Here is a 19,881-nt window from a genome sequence, read left to right as displayed (position 1 = left end):
GAGCTGGAGGTCCAAGACCTGGGGATTATTTACATGTGTCTGTTATCTGGAGCTTAGCAATGAACGCTTACAAAAGCCAGGAGGAACTTGTGGCTGCACGACAGGAGGGGTGGTGGTCGAGGGGATGACGCTGGAGGAAGTTGGGTGGCTGCAGGGTGCCAGGAGTCCCACAAACATGTGTGATGTCTACTGCCGTTCCTGTTCCATGCCCAACTTCAAACTGGTTCTACAGCCCCCTCAGGTCAGAGCAATGCTTTGCCCATCACCATCGTCAACCTCAGTATTCTCCCGTCCACTGGCTGATGATGTATGGCCCTGACTGCCTACAAGCGTGTTTATGGCTGAATAGCAGGAAAAATTGTCACACAGATGGGAGCTGAGTGAGAAAGGCACAATTTATTGGTTGCACAGACTGACACACAAGGGGATGTGGGGTGCGTACCCATTTTTCTTGCCTTACACACACACTTCACGATTTGGCTTCCTACATTAATTCTGTTATGTGAAAAAGCAACACAGACATCATCCATCGATTCTCCTAGTCACGAAAGAATCAGGGCCCAAAGCTAAGGATTTTTAAAGAAAAGGCTGCAGTTTTGAGAGGCCCCTGGCTCCCAGGCAGGAGAGCCCAGCTTTTGGGAGCAAAGACTCTTCTATTAATATGATGACATAAGTGTTGGGGGGCTCGGCTCAACCCATGGCCTAGTGGTAGCTGCCCACCTCATGGAGGTTATGGGGGACCTGGCTCCCGCCTGGGCATCTGTAGCCCGGGCTGAAGGTGGATCTCCCTCCTGAAGAGTGGGAGCTGATTTTCCTTCTTTTTCAGACTAAAGAACTGAGAGGACCCAGAGAGAGCCCTGCTCTCCAGGCAGCTCTGCCTGCACCCTCGGGGCTTCAGCTAAAGCAGTTTGCATCACTGAAGCTGGACAAGGTCAGGTTCCTCGTAGCCTAAATTAACATTCACTCTTCAGCTCCCTAAAGGCTGAGCCCTGTCTCACTTCAGGTCACAGGCCTTAATTTTTAGTGCTTTGCCCAAATCACGCAGGACATACTGTTTTGAACTGGGGCGTCTGGGAATGTGGTTTGGGTTGGCTGAGGAAGACTCATGTCACAATACTCGTAAAGCACTTAGCAGGTACCTGGCACGTGGTGCGTGCTCGATACATGCAGCCATTATTATTATTATTATTATTAATATTATCATTATTATTATTTATATCTCTACCCGCAAATCAGCACTTTAGTTTCTTTCTTGAAAATGGCAACCAGAACAAAGCCCTTGGGTGCCAAGTACCAAGATCAAGCCGGGGGCCTAGGTGTGCAAGTTGTTTGTTATGATTCAGGTACACTTTCCCTTCCAACCTCAGCCTTAGGGCCCAGTTTCGCAGCCAGCATACTCTGCTGACGACACAGAAGCTGGGCCTCTGCTGAAAAGTACAAAACCCTGCACAGGAAGCTGGGTGGGAGGGGCCAACAGGAAGTCCCAGGAGAGGGTCCAAGTGGCTTCATGCTGCTCCTCTGGCCCCGTCTCACTGGCAGCTCACCAGGGGTCTCACTGCAGGAGAACAGAAGACTGTCAGCACTGCATTCTCCACACACAGTTCTAAGTACAGTATACGTATATATTCTAATCCATATGCATGGATGTTATATGTATGCATCATAACATATAGTATGTAAATGAATGTGTTATATAATTTACGTATAAATTATAACATATAGTAATAATACATAATAATATGCAAGCCTCCTTATAAACCTAGGAGGCAGGTCCCATTAATAGCCCCCTTTTTTACAGAGGAATATCAAGCTCAAGGCACAGAGCCAGGAAGTGGGAGAGCGGGGACTCAAACCCAGGAGTTTGGCTCCAGAGTCTCTTCTTAGCACTATTAGTTTTGCTCAAAAAGAAATCTATTTTATAAAAAGGAAGGGGACATTGCATCTGAAGACTGAAATACAGAGAAATGTTTAAGTACTAACACTAATGATGATAATAACGAAATGTCAGTGATCTGGGCGCTTTGTATTTATGGAGCCTTGGGCCTGACACAGGAGGGCTGACAGTTTATCCACAGGCCCTCCTTTAACCCTTTCATTGTCGGAGCAGGGACTCTGGGGATAGAGAGGCCTGGGCTCAAATCCAGACTCCAGCCCCTCCTCAGGAAGCCGCTCCCAGAACCACTATTTCTCAGAACCCACTCCTGGGCTGGGTTGTTTCATCACACACATGCACACTCACCCACTCATACAAGCCCATGTGCCCCTGAGCACACTCCTAGGCATGGCAGGTTGTATCACACAAGAGCACACGCATTCTTGGGCATGGTTCTCACACACATGCATACACACATGCACCCCCCTCCACCCCCCTACGCACACCCCAGCGCACCTGCATAGTGGCCCTGCCCAGCGGCATGTCCTCAGGCCGGTGCTTGCCGTGGTGGGGGAGTTCGGTGTTGTCACGGTAGTCACGGCCCTTGGAGTGCTGCAGGTGCAGGACTGCCGGACTCTTGACCGGCAGGGGCGGCCGCTGGGCCGGGGTGGGCGGGGCCTGCTGGCTCAGCTCGGACCTGGAAGGCTTGATGGGCCTCTTGGCTGGCACTGGGGCTTGGGAGCTGGCAGGGGCCTTGGGCTTCCCCTGGGTCTTGTCCCCTGCGGGAGGCCGGCCCTCAGAGGGTGAGCAGGTGAAGGAGCGGAGCCGCGGTGTGGGGCTGGGGAAGGGCGTGGCTGTGGACGCAGGTGTGGGCAGCGACTTGCCTGTCCCCTGGCTGCCCTCAGCCTCCTGGGCTTTGGAGAGTAGGATGCTGGGAGACAAGATTCCTGGGTCCTGGCAGAGCAGGGCCTCCTTCCTCAGCATTTTGGGGGATTCCTGTTCTTTCCTGGGAACCTTAGGGAAAGAACTCACAGACCCGTACAGAGGGTTCTCAAACATCTCGGGCTTGGTCGGCTTCAGGTCCTCCTGAGGCGAAGCTTCCCCCACATTCTTCCCCAAGTCGCTGGGCCTGGAGCGTGGGAAATGGAGACACAGGGAGAAACAAAAGTGGGCAATGACTACTCAATGCCGATAGGGTTTTCTTTGTGGTGATAAAAATGTGTGGGACTAGATGGAGGGGCTGATTGTACAACATTGTGAAGGACTGCATGCCACCGAATTGTTCACTTTAAAACGATTAATTTATGTTACGTGAAATTCACCTCAATGAAAAACAAAATGGAAAATGACAGAAGGTACTGTGTTACTCATAGGTTGACAAGCACACAGGTAACCTCAGTTCTTGCTCGGACCCTTTCCTTCATTAAAAACTTCACACCATGGGCCGACCCGGTGGCTCAGGTGGTTGGAGCTCCATGCTCCTAACTCCGAAGGCTGCTGGTTCAATTCCCACATGGGCCAGTGGGCTCTCAACCACAAGGTTGCCAGTTCGATTCCTCGAGTCCCGCAAGGGATGGTGGGCAGTGCCCCCTGCAACTAAGATTGAACATGGCACCTTGAGCTGGGCTGCTGCTGAGCTCCCAGATGGCTCAGTTGGTTGGAGCGCATCCTCTCAACCACAAGGTTGCTGGTTGGACTCCCGCAAGGGATGGTGGGCTGTGCCCCCTGCAACTAGAAAATGGCAACTGGACCTGGAGCTGAGCTGCGCCCTCCACAGATAGGACTGAAAGGACAACAAGTTGAAGCTGAACGGCACCCTCCACAACTAAGATTGAAAGGACAAACTTGACTTGGGAAAAGAAAAAAATCCTGGAAGTACACACTGTTCCCCAATAAAGTCCTGTTCCTCTTCCCCAATAAAATCTTAAAACAAAAACAAAAACAAAAAAAACTTCACACCAGCGCCTTAGTGAGCAAGGGGAATTCACAAAAGCGTTTGCGGGCGTGCGGAAGGCAAGACAGGGCTTCCATGGCACCACCAGTATCCAAATCACCACCAGTCCTCACCAGAGGAGCCTGCCCTCCATAGCCCTGCCCTTCACTGCTGCCAACAGACCTGCCTTCCTGGCTTCCCCCACAAGAATCCCACAGCCTCTCTGCTTTCTTGAGCAAATCCTGCTGACTCTCAGGGGAACAGAAACCTTGCAGGTGACCAGATGTCCTCAGTGACCTTCTACGCTATTTGAGGGTCCCAGGTCAAGGAGCTCCATTTAACAGATGTGTAGGAGCTCCCCCATGTGCCCCAGACACAGGATACTGTGAACCAGACAAAATCTGTGCTGAGGGGGCCAACATTCCTGATGAACACAATATTCTTTGCAACCACAGTCTTCTCCCTGGAGAGCTCCTGGTGAGTGCAGCTTCTCTCGTGGTCACTCAGTGGGAAGGAAAAAACGGTGGTCTTGCTGGCAATCAGAGGGAACCTGGAGCGATGCGAGCACTGGGAAACAAGCCAGCAGCAAGAAAATAGGCCTGTTGACGTGTGGCAGAGGAGCCCCACGTCAGGGGCCGGAGTAGAGACGTGAGCCTGTTCGTCTGTCTCCTCATTTATTACAACTCTTACTTGAGGTGACTTTCTGCTGAGCAAATTATGAGAACCAGGAATGGGCACACATTTTACATTCTGGCCAACAGCATCATCTCCACGGGGTGTTCTAGGTTCTGCTTTCTGCAAAAACGGGGGCTGCTATGAAGAAAACGTGTGTCCCTTGGAACCCACGGACTGTTCAGGTCGTGAAACCTCTTACTAATGAAATGTGTGCTGAAACACTGCTTGCGGTTGCTGAACAGACAAGGCGAATAGACTCTTTGGGGAGGAGGCGTGGGCTCAGGGGACAGAGGAGAGATGTCATCCTTGGAAGTGCCAATGAGGCGAGATGACATAGGGTGTTGGGGAGGCCAGCCTCAGGGACGTGCCCCCAGGGGCTTAACTATAGACTCAGTTTTGTATCATTATTCTCTGGAAAGACCTGGAGCAGTTGTGTAACTGAAATGCAGGAGACGTTGGAAAGCCACCTCTCCCCCACAGGCCATCCTCTGTACCCCCAGCTGGATCCTCAAAGACCTTTGCTAGGAGGCAGCCCAGGGAGGAAGGCGGAGGAGGGTACAAGCAGCACTGGCCAGAAGTTCTGATGGAGAGGGGCAAGACAGAGAAAAGAAAAGTGCGTGGTTGGACACCTGACAGCCCAGTCTCAATGACTGAGGTAGGAAGAGAGGGTTCGCCTCAGAGAATTCGGGCCAGGGCCAGGAACAAGGCTCTGGATTGCATTTTGGTGATTCTGAAGCTCACGCCCCTGGGACAAGAGCAGCGATGGAGGCGGCTGTCACTCTTAGGAGAAATCTTGGTGGGGGCAGGGGAGACGGGGGAAACCACACAAAATCTTAAAAGCCTCATTTCCCTGACCAAAATAATAATTCCCATAGGAGGCCGCAGCTGTAGAATAAGTGAACCGATATCCAGGGCACAGTTAATTCCTGTGGTAGGTAGAAGGACTCCACTTCCCAGATTCCGGAGTCTGTTCTTTTCTAAAGAAGCGAAACACCGAACACCGTTTGAGCAGAACCCTCTGTCTAACCACACGACTTCAGTCCAGGGTGACCAGCTGTTCAGGTTTGCCCAGGATTCAAGGGTTTCCCAGGATGTGAGATTCTTAGTGCAAAAAAGGGACAGTCTTGGGCAAACCAGAACAGCTGGTCATCCTACTTGAGTGTGGGGCAATGGTGGGAGGACACGGAGGGTGCTGGTGACACCCCCTTTTCCATAGCCATTGCTCAGGCTGAGCCAGGGGTTGAGAGCAGCGAAGGGCGCTGCAGGCAGGGGTGGGAGCTGGCAGCTGCTCGCCTCTGATCACCTTCTTGGTGAGCAGTGAGCTTAGAACGCCACCCTGGGGGCCGCTGGCCTACAGATGTCCTATTCTGAAGCTGTCACCGGTGAAACTAGAGGTACAGAGATAGGGTTGAGCGCAGGGGCAGACATATTTACTTGCCCTGACCAACCTTCTCGTGTCCTGTTGTCCTATCACATCCTCCTCCCTCCGTCCTTTCCTTCCTTCTGTTCATCTATCCACCTCAGGTCTCCCTTCTCTCTCCCAGGTCAGTACCAGCCTGAGGATGGTGTCTTTTCCTTTTTCTTTTTTTTTAGAGAAAATCTTAAGGAACAAAACTGCCCCTCAGGAAGGTTGGAAGTGGGGGGAGATGAGCGACAACACTCTCTTCTCTGGCTTCTAATAAGTGACAAAAAAACTGCTGAGAAACCTAAGATCTCATGAAAGGGAAGGGAGGCTGAGAGCAGCCCCCAAAGTCATTACAAACAGTAAAGACAGCCACCAAGCAGGGGACGCTACTGACACGTTCAATCATGTCTTCAATCACTGTTAATGGGCCCTGCACTTCTAATTTCCATCTGTCAGCCTCTGGTTACTAGAAACTTCTAGAGCTCCCTATGCTGCGTTTCTACGAGATGTTCACGAATGTGTTTGCTTGGTGACAGCTGCACATGTGACAAGGGGCTGTGGCTTTGGCTGCCTGGGCTGGGCTCCTCCCTGTCTCCGTCCTCCTGACACAGGCTGCCCGCACCAGCTCTAGACGCAGGTCACCTTTCTCAGGTTATCCTGGCCTTTCCCGAAGTTTCATGGCTAACCCCTTCCCTCCGCTGCTCTCCCCCTTCGCCCAGCCTCAGCTGCGTCTTTTTCTGACTGTCCTCAACAGGAGAGAGGGGAAAGCTGCCCGTGGGAACAGGCACCTCATGACTGAGGAGGGAGAGGGGAGCCCAGCATTGGAGAGGGTCTTCTACAGAGAAACCCCCACCTGTGCCGGGGGGGGCCCCCAGGGAGTGAAAGATGGCCGGAGGGTTCACTGTTACAGAAAAGTGTTTTTCAATACATGTAGTTTTTATGGGAAGATATTCTTCGTGGTAGCATCTTTAAGTTTTTCTTCTAAAAAGAAATCTTAGACGTTAACACCCCTAGGGTAGGAGGTGGAGATTCTACAAGTATTTCTCGAGTGGCTACTGTGTTCCAGGCCCCAAGGATGAGTCGGGAACTGAAGTTTCCATTCTAGGGCCAGGTTTCCCGTCAGTGAAAACCCAGGGAAGGGAGAGGTCTTGGGGCAGAGGACGCTCACCTCGACTCCTGTGTCCTGGGGCAGGGGCCTCGGGTCACTGCCGAGGATGAGAACTTTTTGGGTGATATGGGCTGTTGGGAGGGTGGTGTTGGAGGGCTCTCTCCCCTTCCAGGTCCCAGGGAGGAGTCCTTGAGTGGCTGGTCATAGATCCAGGCTGTGGGCTGAGGGTCGGGGGACAGGGCCTGTTTCATGTGCCCGAAGGGCCCCACCCCCATGTAGTTGGGGTTGATGACTTCAGTGATGCTGGAGCCACTGCAGAGAGGGACCCTGTGGGAGAGACACACAGTCACACCTCAGGTCTCCCTTCTCTCTTCCAGCTCAGGACCAGCCTGAGGATGGTGACTTCTGATACTTCTCAGGACCCCTGAGGATCTCCCCCAGTCCTTCATTTTTGGGCAGTGGATTCATTCATTCATCATTCATTCATTCATAAAACAAAAGAGTTACTGAGGGCCCAGTAGACACCAGACCCTGGGAAGAAATATGGTTGTGAATGAGGCAGCCATAATCTCCATTCTCATGGAACCCAGATCTGGTGGGAGAGACAAATAAAACAAGTTCAGTGACTGAGAGTCACGGCATATATACAGTGCTGAGTCACAAAAGAGGCAGAGAGAGACGAGCAGGACGGTTGGGACCAACTGGGCAGAGGGTGGTCAGAGAAGGCCTATCTGAGGAGGCAGATAAGGAAGGGAGGGAGACAGTGGTAAGAGTAAGTGCAAAGGACAGGGGCTTGACTGTCCCAGGAACCGTCTGAAGGCCCCACGAGCAAGTGGGGAGCGTGAAATGGGAGGCTGCGAGGCCAGTGGGGCCGAGTGACTGTGGGGCGTGGGCAGGCTAGGGTGGGGGTAAGTGGAGAGTTCCATCTGGGACATGTCAGTTTGCGTGTATGTATGTGAGTCATCAGGATGGAAACAGCCATGTTGGTATTTGGAGATGAGTGTGGAAGTCACAGAGGTCAAGGATGGAGCCTGGGATGTGGGGGAGTCAGCTTAAAGCTGTCTAGAGGATGGGCCAGACCTGAATGAGGTGACCCTGAGACATACACAGTGCCGCCTCAGCAGCAGAAGGGTCATCCTGTGTAAGCTGGTGCTCTCATGAGCACTGACAAGAAGCATTCTGAGTGGACAGGTTACAAGGACCCTCCCTGCTCCCATCTGCTCTGCCTGGTCCTGAGCACATCTCTCACCCATCTGTCAATGCCTGCTTAAGAAATACTAACTCCAACACTAGTCAGATGGGAAATAATTTGTAGACCTACACTGATCCTGAATCTGGAGCCAAGCTACGATGCTTTCGTTGACAGGATAATAGTGGGGGGGAAAGATGGAAAGGAAATAGCGTGGTGCCCACAGCTACAACCATGAGAAGCTGGACGAGGGAAAGGGCTGGAGTTTCTGTGTTCCCAGGGGGTGGGTGGGCATGTGAGCGAGGGCTGGATGGGTAGGCAGAGTGGGGGCCGGAAGGAGGAGAGGCGTGCGCTGGGCTCTGCTGCGGCTCTTGGAATTTTGCTCGCGAACTAGCATAGCTTTGCTCCCTGAGCAAGGAAGCTGGCAGAGATCCTGACAACCCTTGCTGGCTGGATTTTGGGACTTGAGACCCTATCAGCATGCTGAGGTGACTCTGTTACAGAGGACTGCTCACTCCAAGTAATACAGATTCTTACACAGTCCAGATTACTCCTAGTCCAGTCTCTGCCAAGAGCAACCTGTGTGCATTTTCCCCAGTGATTTTTTTTTCTTAGTAACAGGATGGGGTTTGTTGGCCACAGAGCCATGACTGCTGATGTCCCCCACCTACAGGAGACACAGTGACCATTCCACGAGTCATCTCTGCAGGTGCTTTCTCCTGGACTGGGCCTTTCTCTCCTAGGCTGTGAGTTCCCAAGTCAGGGACTGTACCTAATGTGCCTTGGTTTCTTTAGAACCTGACACATAGTAGGTGTTCAGCCCATGTTTGTTGAACGGAACTGAAATTTCCTACATAAAGGAGTCTCCCAGGCCTCGTCACAGTCACACCAATTCCCCCCATCCCCTCCTGCCCAGGGCCATGGGTTTGTGGCCGGAAGCCGCAGAGCTGGAAGCAGGACAGTGCTTCTCAGGCCAAGCTTTCTTTCCCTCCAGCTCCTGGGTTCCTCTGGGCTCCACTTACCCTCCCCTGGGTCCTGAGCCTGCAAAGTCAGCAAGTTTGTAGTGAAACCCTGACAACCCCCCAGCTCTACCTGCTGGCAGGTTCCCACTGCTTCATGGGGTCGTGGCTGGTGAAGCTCTTCAAGGACTTGGGCGCACTGGACTCATCACGTTCAGTCTTCACAAAGTCTGCAATGACAGGGCCAGGAAAGAGCATGTGAGGGCCCAGCACCCAGAGTCTGGGCCAGGATGGCAGAGAGGTTTGCACTGGCGTCCAGAGCTGAACAGTGAATATCGGCTGCCCGGGAGGCAGGCTAAGCAAGATTCTGGGACCTCATACGAGTTCAGTGATTGATTAGTTATGTCTGCTATGGCTCCAGAGGGAGGAGAGTTGGCATATGTGATCCAGAGTTGTTATTTTGTGTGACATTTCCAACTTGTTGGAGATCCACAAGGGACAAAAAAAAGCAAACATTTCTGCATAAAACAAGTATAACAAGGTGGCTCCACCAGAGCATTTGATAGCAAAGCCTCTATGGGCTTAAGGGGCAGCTGGGACCCCACCTTCATTTCTGACTCTGGTTTATGGTTGCAGAGGTGTTGAGGCCCCTCACTCCAACCCACAGTCCTGCTACAGAAAGAAGCTCCCTCAGGGCAGAGGGGAGGCACAGCCACGAGAAGCAGCAGCCCTGATGGCCCAGTGCCTTCCCAGGAGCTGAGGCTGCCAGACTGTCCACATGCAGTGAGGTTTGCTATCTCATGGTTCATGTGAGAAGAGGGACCCCATCACCTTTATGAATTCCAGCTGAGCACTGGGTGAACCTGCATTTCACCTTGGGCTAGCTGCTTACTAGGTATATGACCTTCAGCCAATCACTTCCCTTCTCTGTGCCTCCGTTTCCCCATCTACCAAACAAGGTTGATACCTGGTGCTCAGAATATTCAATGACTTTGCTGAGAGGAACCTCACCCCTGTACCTAACCCCACAGCACTGAAAAGGGTACCAGGGTGGGGCTGGGGGGAAGGGGGGGTATTCCCACTTACCGTAGAGCTTCTCCCTCGTCTTGCCCTGGGAGGTCTGCAGCTTGATCTCCCCCCGGAAGTGACCCATCATCTCTCCGTGATGGGTGAGAGGTGTGTAGATGGGGAGCGGAGTTTCTGTGGCCTCTAAACGTAGAGCAATGCAGCCCTCGCCTGGGGAGGTGGAGGGATAATACTCATGTCAAGACCTCGCCATTCCGCAGGACAGACATCGCGAATTCCTCCTGGAGATTCAGAGCTACCGCTCAAAGGCAGTCCTTCCGAGCCACGGCCACGGCAAGGACCATTGAATGAACCTTTAGGAACAACTCTTCAGCAATCTGGGACACCATCTTAAAATTTACAGCAAATGAACTCTACATAGATCAGTAGTTGTAAAAAAAAAAAAATGAATTCATAGAAAATCCAATAGAAAAACAGAATTAAATACTAATCTGATGGCTGGAGGAAATGACAACTTTCCAAGGTTTGGAGCAATGTAAGAAATGACAAAACAGGACGTACAGATAAAAGGACATAAAAGTTTAAAACTTTGACACCGAAAACAGCAAATACCACCTCACCGAGTCCACAGATGATCCCCGAGTCACTCTGTCTAAGGGACACCGTTCAGTCTTTATTTTGTTGGATCTCTTGGCCACCTTTGCTATCACAACCACGCCCTCTTCTCAACCCAACTCTGCCGGTGTCCCCAGCGTCACACCCTCTGGCTGTGCCTTGTCAGCCTCCTGTGCCTGCTCCTCACCACAGCTGACCCAGATCAGGAAACAGAAACATTAGCTCAGCTACTCAAACCAGAAGTGCAGGGCCGTCCCCAACCGCCATTTTCCCCAATTCTCATGTCCCTTCTCCACACCTCTCAATTTTATCCTGTCTCTCCATTTTTACTGTCACTACTTTCACGCTGGCCCCTTCATCTCTCATCTTGATCATCGATGGAAAGCTGGCCACATTACTGTCTAGCTTGACTCTTTAATGGCTCCCTGCTGCCCCAGGATAAGGTATTTACCCCGAGCCTGGCTTGTAGGAAGCTACTTGATCTGGCTCCTGCCTTCATCCTCTCTCTGGCTACCTGCCCCTTTCACTCCATGCTCAAGCCACACTGAATGTACTAAGTACAAGGGTGAACTGACATTGGGTTGGCACCCTGGACCGGCTGAAGATGTTACAGAAGACGGTCTCTCTCTAGTGGGAAAGTTGTAGAGACATAGGCCTGAGCACTGAGCAATGCTGGGAAGACCTGGGTTCAAATAAGGGCTCAGCCAGTTCCTACCTGTGTGATGTGGGCAAGTCACTTAACCTCTCTGAGCTTCAGTTTATTCATTGACTAATTGGGAGAATAGCATCTGCTTCATAAGATCTTGTGAGAATTAAAAAAATGTCTGCAAAGCACCTGGCACAAATCTGACACAGGAAAGACTCAAAAGCGAGTGGAAGGGCCTCTGGGAGTGGCTGCTGGCTGTTCCTCCCAGAAGCCCGATGGGGCGGGAAGGATGACTCACCAGTAATGGGCCCTCTGGCAGCGCTGGGATGGAGAAAGGAGCGGCAGATAGGCTTTCTGTGACGGAGACTCTGCCGCCTCCCTTACCTCAGAGGCTGCCAGCTACCAGCAGGGGTGGTACCTGCACCTGCCCGGGGACACGTACCGTAGGACTCGTCGCTGTCAGAGGACTTAATGCTGACGAGGATGTGCTGGTCCAGCAGGTACTCGGGGTCAGAGATAATGGGCTTCAGCTGTAAGGAGAAGGGCACGGAGTTAGAGCTGACAAGTCAGGGGCAGGCGTGTGAGGGCCGCCAGCCCAGGTGAGGGGACTGCTGGAGAAAACAGGCCTATAGATGTTGTTATTAAACAAATTTAAACCTCTGCTTTTCATGCCCAGAGAACAGGAAGTAACCCCTATGTACACCCTACCCAGCAAGGTGGGGTTAACTTTCTTTCCTGTCCCTCACCCCAGGTCACACTGCACTCTAGACCCCAGGAGAGGGCCTGAGCCCACATGTGCCCCAGCTCCCTTCCCCTCCTTTGCAGCCCTCAGGGTCCTGGGAGTAGACCAGGCTGATACGCAAATGATGTATGGGACTAGGAATCAGGTCTGAATGCACCCCACTCCCACCCCAGGCTCCCCGAGCAGAGTGCAGTTCTCTCCTCAGCCCCCTCCCAGGACGGAGGCTGCACTGAAGGTGGTGCCACAAGGCTGCCCTCCATCTGGGCAGGAGAATGCCTGTGTCTACCAGCGGAAGTGGACCTGAAGTGTCCTGCAGGTTGCTAGAGGGTGGCTCAGTGAATGACAGACACAGACCCCGAATTCTAACTGTATCCCTGACTTTCTGTGACACCGAGGGATGGCTGGCTCCCGGCTGCCCTGCTGGTCTGGTTCAGCACATGTGTACGTCAGGCTTTGCACGCAGGGTGAACCCAAACCCCATCAATGGAAGGCCGAGTCCATGCACAAACAGGGAGCTTAATGCATGCACTAGCTCCCCTGTACTGGCTAACTTTGTGACTTTTGCACAACTTAAGGCTGTTTCTCACACTGACTCCAACACTGAAGGGCCTAGTAAAGGTTCCCACGCTGCTCTAGGCTGCCCCCTTCCTTCCCACCCAGGTACTGAGAGACCCCTGGTGCAGGCCTGGAGCCATGTTGACCTACAGAATGGACTCTATCTTTATTCAGAAAGTTCCAGGACAAATGACTGGGTGCTCTGGGGCATTCTGGGGTTCCAGAGCTGCACCAACCACTCTGTTCACTGACTTATAATGTTGGCCGGCTTGAAGTTAGACCCGGAGCCGGGGTCCTGTGAATGCAGGAAGACCCCACCCTCCCAGGCAGCAGTGTGTGAGGTGACTGATAGCTGAACAGGAATGTCTGTGGGGAACACACTCACCACGGTGGGGGTGGCTGGAGGGAGCCTCTGTCAGGGTGCCTCAAAGGGGTTTTAGAGGGTGAAGCGGGAGGAGAAAGTGACAGAGGTGGGTGGAGGGTCAGGGAGCAGGAGGGAGTCAAACCCCTGAGGTGCCATGGGGACAGATGAGGCTGGAGGGCAAGAAGGGGCTGGGAGCCACCGAGGACCTTGGGCTCATCCCACGAGACATGAGGGAGTTGACTGGATAAAGAGGGGTACGCCAGGATCAGATGGGCGTTTCAGAAAGATCCGTCGGGCTTCAGGATGCCTCAGCCAGACGAGAGGAGGGATGGTGACGCCTGGAATGTGGCAGTGGGTAGACGGGACAGAGGCAGGTCTTGGCGGTCCTTAGGATGTGGGAACAGGACAGGGGTGCTACAGGGCCTGAGATGCTGGTTCCTTTCCCCACTTGACTGAAGGAGGAACTAGCTGTTGGGGTGCTGTGTGGGAGCAGCCAGGGAGGAGCAGCAGGAGGGTGGGGTGGGTGGGTAAGGTGAGATGTCACCTTGGAGCTGAGCCACCAGGATTCAGGTGCCTGAAAACAGCTCTCTGCTCCTGAAATGGTATGGCCTTCATGTGTGTATCCCAAGAGTTGATTCCAATCAACAATTACGGCCAGTGTGGGTAGCCCAGCCCCCTGAAGACTGCCTGCGTCCCACCCCAGCTTTAGGAGAGGATGGGTCCCTTCACCTTTAAAACTCCTATCAGGGCGGATGGGTGGCTCAGTTGGTTAGAGAGCGAGCTCTGGGCAACGGGGCTGCTGGTTCGATTCCCACATGGGCCAGCGAGCTGCGCCCTCTGCAACTAGAATGAAGTCAATGAGCTACTACTGCTCAGCTCCCAGGTGGCCAGATGGCTCAGTTGGTTGGAACGTGGGCTCTCAACCATAAGGTTGCCGGTTCAACACCTTAACTCCTGCAAGGGATGGTGGGCTCCGTCCCCTGCAACTAAGATTGAACACGGCACCTTGAGCGGAGCTGCCGCTGAGCTCCCGGATGGCTCAGTTGGTTGGAGCGCATCCTCTCAACCACAAGGTTGCCGTCAACTCCCGCAAGGGATGGTGGGCTGCGCCCTCCACAGCTAAGACTGAAAGGACAACAACTTGAAGCTGAACGGCACCCTCCAACTAAGATTGAAAGGACAACTTGACTTGGAAAAATCCCGGAAGTACACACTGTTCCCCAATAAAGTCCTGTTTCCCTTCCCCAATAAAATCTTTAGAAAAACAAACGAAAAACAACTCATATCAGGTGTCACCAAGGGAACCTTCCAGGAGAGTCCCTGAAACCACCACCCTCCGCGATCGGTTTTCTCAGCCTTATACCCCCTCTCCGTGTGCCCCTCCCTTGTTATGTGACAAGGAAACGGGGTCCTACTCCACTGTGTACTCAGCATGGACATCCGGACACATCAATTGAACACAAAAGCAGTCCTGGGTCCCAGGTCAAAAACCATTTTTTCTGCAATAAAGAAAAATGTGTCCCCACCAAGGTTTTCCTACATATTTTCAATTCTACCCTCTGCTCGCATGGACCGTGCCCACGTCAAGTTCTGTCCGCATACAGAGTGCGTGTGGGAGCCAATGGCGTCCTCTCTACTCCTTCACTTGGTCCTCCGAGACGGGGCTGACCAGGCGAAGGAGCACTGCTGGGGAGCCAGGCCTTGGGGCGTGGGTCCTGGGTCCGTTGCTGTAGCCGGTGACCACGAATAAACCTTTCTGGGATCTGCCTCAGTTTCCTTCTTTGTAAAGTCGTGTGGTCAGGCGAGGAGACCTCTAGATCCCTTCCACAACCCATTATGGGAAGTAAAATCCATTTAGGAATATTGGGGTCAGTAGGCACAGGCCCATGATTAACCACCACAGAAAGGGTGCCAGAAAGCGCCTCGAAAGAGAGCTGGTCCTCCAGGTAGGCAGGACTGTGTAGCCTCTTCTGCATGTGGCCCCTGGCATGCCGACTGCCTCTGGGGAGGCCCGGCTGGAGCTCTGCCACTGCCCAGCACTGCTGGCTGGGTGACACCCTATTTGTGAATTACCTTTGGAAGAGTCTCACCAAACTTCACCACCAACTCCCCTTCACTTCCTTCTTCATTTTCTCCTTCTTGACTCTTGACAAAACCTGTCGCAGGATAAGAAGGCTGGTTTCAGAGAACAGAACGAGAACCATGCAGAAAAGATTCCTAGGGCTGTCCCACCCCAACCAGTGAAGATACTCTCCTGCCACTTAACTCTGTAGGGACCACAGCATCGTTTGGGAGTCAGGCTTGGTGGGGAATCTGTTTTGCAGCAGGGGAGGGTCATTTGCCAACACGGTCTAGTTATTTTTGGGAAAATCAGGGACTCCGCTCCTTTTTGGCTCCTCTTTGCAACAAACCGGGCAACAAAGAAACCATCACTTTGCAGGTAAGGCAATTAGGAAACATGACAGCTCTCCCACACCACTCAAGACAGCAGCCTTTTGAAATGCTAATTTAAGCTTCCTAATATGCTGTTTCCATAGAAATGTATGCAAATGTCTCGATAGTTTATTAAAAACACCCACACAAAAATCCTCATCATTTTTGGAAGTGCTTTGCCCCTGTTCGGTGAACTGGGACCTAGAGCCTTTGTGAGAAGGTGGGTCTGTCACCAGGACTGAGCCCCAGTGAGTGGGCAAAGGAAGTGGGGTGGGGCGGCAATGTAGCTGGTGGCACACATCTTCCCGGTGTCTGCAAGCATCCATCATCCCGTCACCTCCTCTAGTAGAGTGGTTCTATCCCCGCTACCACCACCACTACCCAGACCATCTCAGCGAGGAGAGCTAGAAGCCATGCGACCTTCTCACCATGGAACAGCTTTCGACAATATGCCTAGAAGTGTCACCTAGAAAGAGTGTTTCCTGAACATAGTTTGTGCTAACTGCTGATGGCTGCGAGGAGGCTGTCCATCTCTAGCTTGCTCCCAGATGCTCCAGACCACCTGGGAAAGATGCCTGGGGTGTAGGAAAGAGCAGAGGACCCCGAGGAAGACCAGGCGGCTCCCAGCAACTGCTCAGCGCCTGGCACTGGCCTCCAGGAGCTCTGGACCTTCACCCAGGACCCTCTGGTTAAGTCAGAGTCCCAGTTTGGGGGGACCCTCAACTGGGCTACACTCTGCCCTAAGGGGCAAGGAGAGGATCCAGCTGCCCTGTCACCTCCAAGGGGCGAGGGGTCAGCGCACCATAACAGGGTGCCCCCTGGGAACCTCCACTTGCGGCCCGCTTCTCTGACTCCGCCCCTTGAGATCCATCCATGAGTCCTTCCCAGAGAGGAGAAATGGGGCAAAGCACCATCGGTGTAAAGGCATTCAGAGCAAGAGCCATGGCTGCCCCAACCAAATGGAAGTTCAACAACCACGTACTCTCCAAGCAGCTCGAGTGGAACTCCAAGTAGAATTTAGTCTGCGACTTGGTCTTCAGGGTGGCGTAGCATCTGAGAAACTCGATCTGCCCTTGGCTGTCGACAGTCCCGGGGCCTGGAACAGGTGAGAACAGAGATTCCTTCCACAGTGTGCCTGGAGACAGAGCATTTCAAATCAGGCCCCCAACAGCGAGCTCCTTCTTGGGGTCCAGGGAAGGTGAGAGTCTGGGGGAAGGAGAGGTTTTCCCTGAAATCCCATCGAGCAAATCTCCACTATGGTAGCAGCCTCTCTGACAAATCACAAGCTGGTGGGGAGCAGAGCAGGAAGACCCAAGAGTTCAAGGGTCAAGAGCTACTCTTTGTTAGAGCTGCATGGACCCGGGCAACACCCTCAAGTTCACTTCCTCAGTCTCCCCATTAGTTCCAGCAAAGAGAGCTTGTATAATGGCTCAGCTGCTCGATACCCAAATCCATCTCATTTCTAAGCTTAGGTCCTGAGGGATACCTACTCTTCCTTCCTCAGGCACAGTTACCTCCTCTCCTTACTCCAAGCTCCTTCCGTGCTTCATACTCAGTTAATTTGCTCGTAACACTATTCATTTAGACGACACTTTGGCAAGCATCTTTAGGCTGGCTTTGAACAGGTATTCTGTTCTTCCACATAAATTCTGAGCCACCTGAGAGCAAGCACAGACATTCCCTTCCTCTATCCTTCCCATCCTTCCTTCTGTCCTTTCTTTTTTTCCAGCTATATTGAGGAAAAACTGACAAACATAATTGTATATATTTAAAGTGTACAATGTAATAATTTGATATGCGTGTACATGTACATTGTGAAGTAGTTACCGTAGTTAACTGGGTGTTGGGTTTTTTGTTTTGTTTTGGTTTTTTTTTTTTTTTTTTTTGGTGCAGTGAGAATGCTTAAGATCTACTCTCAGCAAATTTCAAGTATGCAATACTGTAGTATTACTTATAGTCACCTTGCTGAATATTATATCCCCTGAACTCACTCACTGTATAACTGAAAGTGTCTTCCCTTTAGTGTCTTACCTATACCTCCTCAATGCCCCTGCTCCTCAGTCCCTGGCAATCCCCATTCCATTCTGTTTCTATGAAATCTTTTTTTTTCCTTTCTGTTTTTTTTTTTTTTTTTTTTTTTTTTTAAAGATTCCACATATAAGTGATACTATACAGTACTTGTTTTTTTGCCTGGCTTATTTCACTTAGCTTTCCTTTCTCCTTTTAAGCCCCACAGCTCCTAGGCCAGGCTCTGCTTAGGTAGACGTTCAACCAACGCTTCGTCCAGGCCATCGGTGTTTGTGAGCTCAGTCCCAGTGGAGGGAAGGCAAGCCTGACCCTGAGGATGTGGTAAGGGTCCTCATCAAGGGTGTGATGGCGTGGACCACCCATCAACGCTGCAGAAACTCAGAGAAAAGGGGGGGGGGGAGCTGGGGAAAAGGTGGAAGGTTCTGGAAAGGCACAGTGGCCAGAGCTAGAAAGGAGACAGGATGGTGGGTCATGACTGCATGGAGAGGGGAGGTCATACTCCTGGGACCGTGGATGTTAGACCCAACAGCATGGAGACATGTCCCAGGAAGTCGGTTCCAGCCTCACCTACATTCACGACAGTGCCAATGACACAGAACAATACAGGCTTTTCCAACCTGTATTGGGACCCCCATTCAGCCTTCACAAATGAGCCTGGACTGTCTGCTGACCACAGGCATGGAGGGTGGGCAGAGACGGTGACAACACGGCTCCCGGGTCACCCAGGCCTAGAGCTGAACATGCCACAAAGAACATCAGGCCTCTGCTGAGATACGGCGGCCTGCCACCAGGGCTGAACTGGATTAGTCGAAAAATTACCTGCAAACCTATTATTATTATTTACACTAGCATTTCCCCAAACTCCGTCATCCACATCCCATCTTCACAATTTTTACCACGTCTGCCTACCATACACCTGCACTAATACTGATTAATATTTTCTTTAAATACTCACTTTTCAAACTTAAATAAATATATTTAAGAAGGCCCATCACAAGACTGAATGGAAAATCAGTGTTGCTTGCCTTACACAGAAGAGACAAATTTAAAACATATTAAAATAAATGCATTACTAATAAATGGTCACCCAGGTCCCACCCAGAATCATCTTCGAAGCCACAGCTTGGAAGACACTCATTTACCCCATTTTAAAGACGGTATTAAAACTGAGGCTTAACAAGCTGACACATTTGCCAAAGAGAGCAAGAAAACGCTCTGGACTGAAACCATAATGTGATGTGGACATGATCGACAGACTGTGGACTTGCTGGAAGGATGAGCCTTCATCTAACGCAGATAATTGATGGCCTCAACCGGAAGACGAGTGCCCAAGGCCTCCTGTCTTTGTGGAGAATGGAGGAACGGACACTGCCCACCACTTACCATTCTTGGAGACAAACTGGGAGGTGACTCCTGCCTCAAATGTGGCGAAAACAGGGCTGTGGTCACTTGTCATGATGTCACTGGTGCTGCCTGCAGGGGAGGGAAAGCATTTCTGAGCAGAGAAGGACAAACTCTTCTGGTCAAGCCAAGATGGAAAACCCATGGCAGAAATCAACTCACTCTGATGGAAGCCTCCAGAAGGGTAGAGGTTTTGCACCCATTGTTCCACTGACCTTCCACCACCATGCTCAAAAGTCTCAGTGAAAAGTGTGACACTGTCTCCTCCATGGATGAAATGTGCCTGTACTAGTTTTTCCTAAAGACTCACAAGTTTTTAAATAGATTGTGGAGTGTGAACTCTAGAGAGTTTTCTGGTCTAAGTACTTGTTGTATAGATGAGAGGGGGATTTAAGGTCACTGAGTTCATCAGTGGGAGAGATGGCCCCTCCCCCCATCCCATAATGACTCACAGAATTGGGAGAGAATGGAAGGTGATCAAGTATAGAGAACGAATGTAGACAACTCTTTCAAGGAGCTTGGGGTTTGGACAAGAAGGGAAGGCGGCCGAGCACGTTTGGAGGGCATAAAAGAAGGAACACAGTTCTAGAAATACTGAGTTCTAAGTGCTTTTGATATAGGCGCGTAGAGATGTCTGGCTGGATTGTCAGGGCTGGAGATTTACCTTCAGATTTGGAGTCCTGAGGGCTCCAGGTGGAAGCAAAAGCCCTGAGGACATTTGGGCCCCACAGGGAAAACATGAAGGACGAGAAGAGGCAAGGAGGAAACTTCAGGACACACCAACCATTAATGGACAAAGGAGAAACAGCACAGGAGAAGGAGGAATGGAGTAAAGGGCCCAGGTGAGAAGCTTAGCCCACAAATGAGGAGGATATCCTTTCTCTGAGAAAGGGAAGAAAACAGAAGGGGCACCAGCCTACGCCGTATGT

General features: G+C 51.8%; 1 protein-coding gene across 3 annotated transcripts in view; it reads right to left on the bottom strand.

Moving 5' to 3' along the window:
* Positions 1-377: 377 nt before the first annotated feature.
* Positions 378-19,881, bottom strand: part of INPP5D (inositol polyphosphate-5-phosphatase D) — a 110,335-nt gene continuing 90,831 nt past the window's right edge. Inside the window, exons 19-28 of one of the 3 annotated variants that reach the window (XM_019739749.3) lie at positions 18,935-19,024; positions 16,506-16,658; positions 15,164-15,246; positions 11,872-11,959; positions 10,229-10,378; positions 9,276-9,372; positions 7,055-7,321; positions 2,758-3,002; positions 2,390-2,652; positions 378-1,555 (exon numbers count right to left, since the gene is read on the bottom strand). In XM_019739749.3, coding sequence (XP_019595308.1) covers positions 1,553-1,555; positions 2,390-2,652; positions 2,758-3,002; positions 7,055-7,321; positions 9,276-9,372; positions 10,229-10,378; positions 11,872-11,959; positions 15,164-15,246; positions 16,506-16,658; positions 18,935-19,024 — 1,439 coding nt within the window. In that variant the 3' untranslated portion in view covers positions 378-1,552. Of the gene's footprint in view, positions 1,556-2,389; positions 3,003-7,054; positions 7,322-9,275; positions 9,373-10,228; positions 10,379-11,871; positions 11,960-15,163; positions 15,247-16,505; positions 16,659-18,934; positions 19,025-19,881 lie in introns of all 3 variants that reach the window. The other 2 variants (XM_019739751.3, XM_019739752.3) reach the window with 2 other exon arrangements.

The sequence above is a fragment of the Rhinolophus sinicus genome, chromosome 17, assembly GCF_057876585.1.
Source record: "Rhinolophus sinicus isolate RSI-liver-muscle chromosome 17, RSI-T2T, whole genome shotgun sequence".
Classification (NCBI taxonomy): Eukaryota; Metazoa; Chordata; class Mammalia; order Chiroptera; family Rhinolophidae; genus Rhinolophus; species Rhinolophus sinicus.
This window is presented reverse-complemented; position numbering and strand designations above follow the sequence as displayed.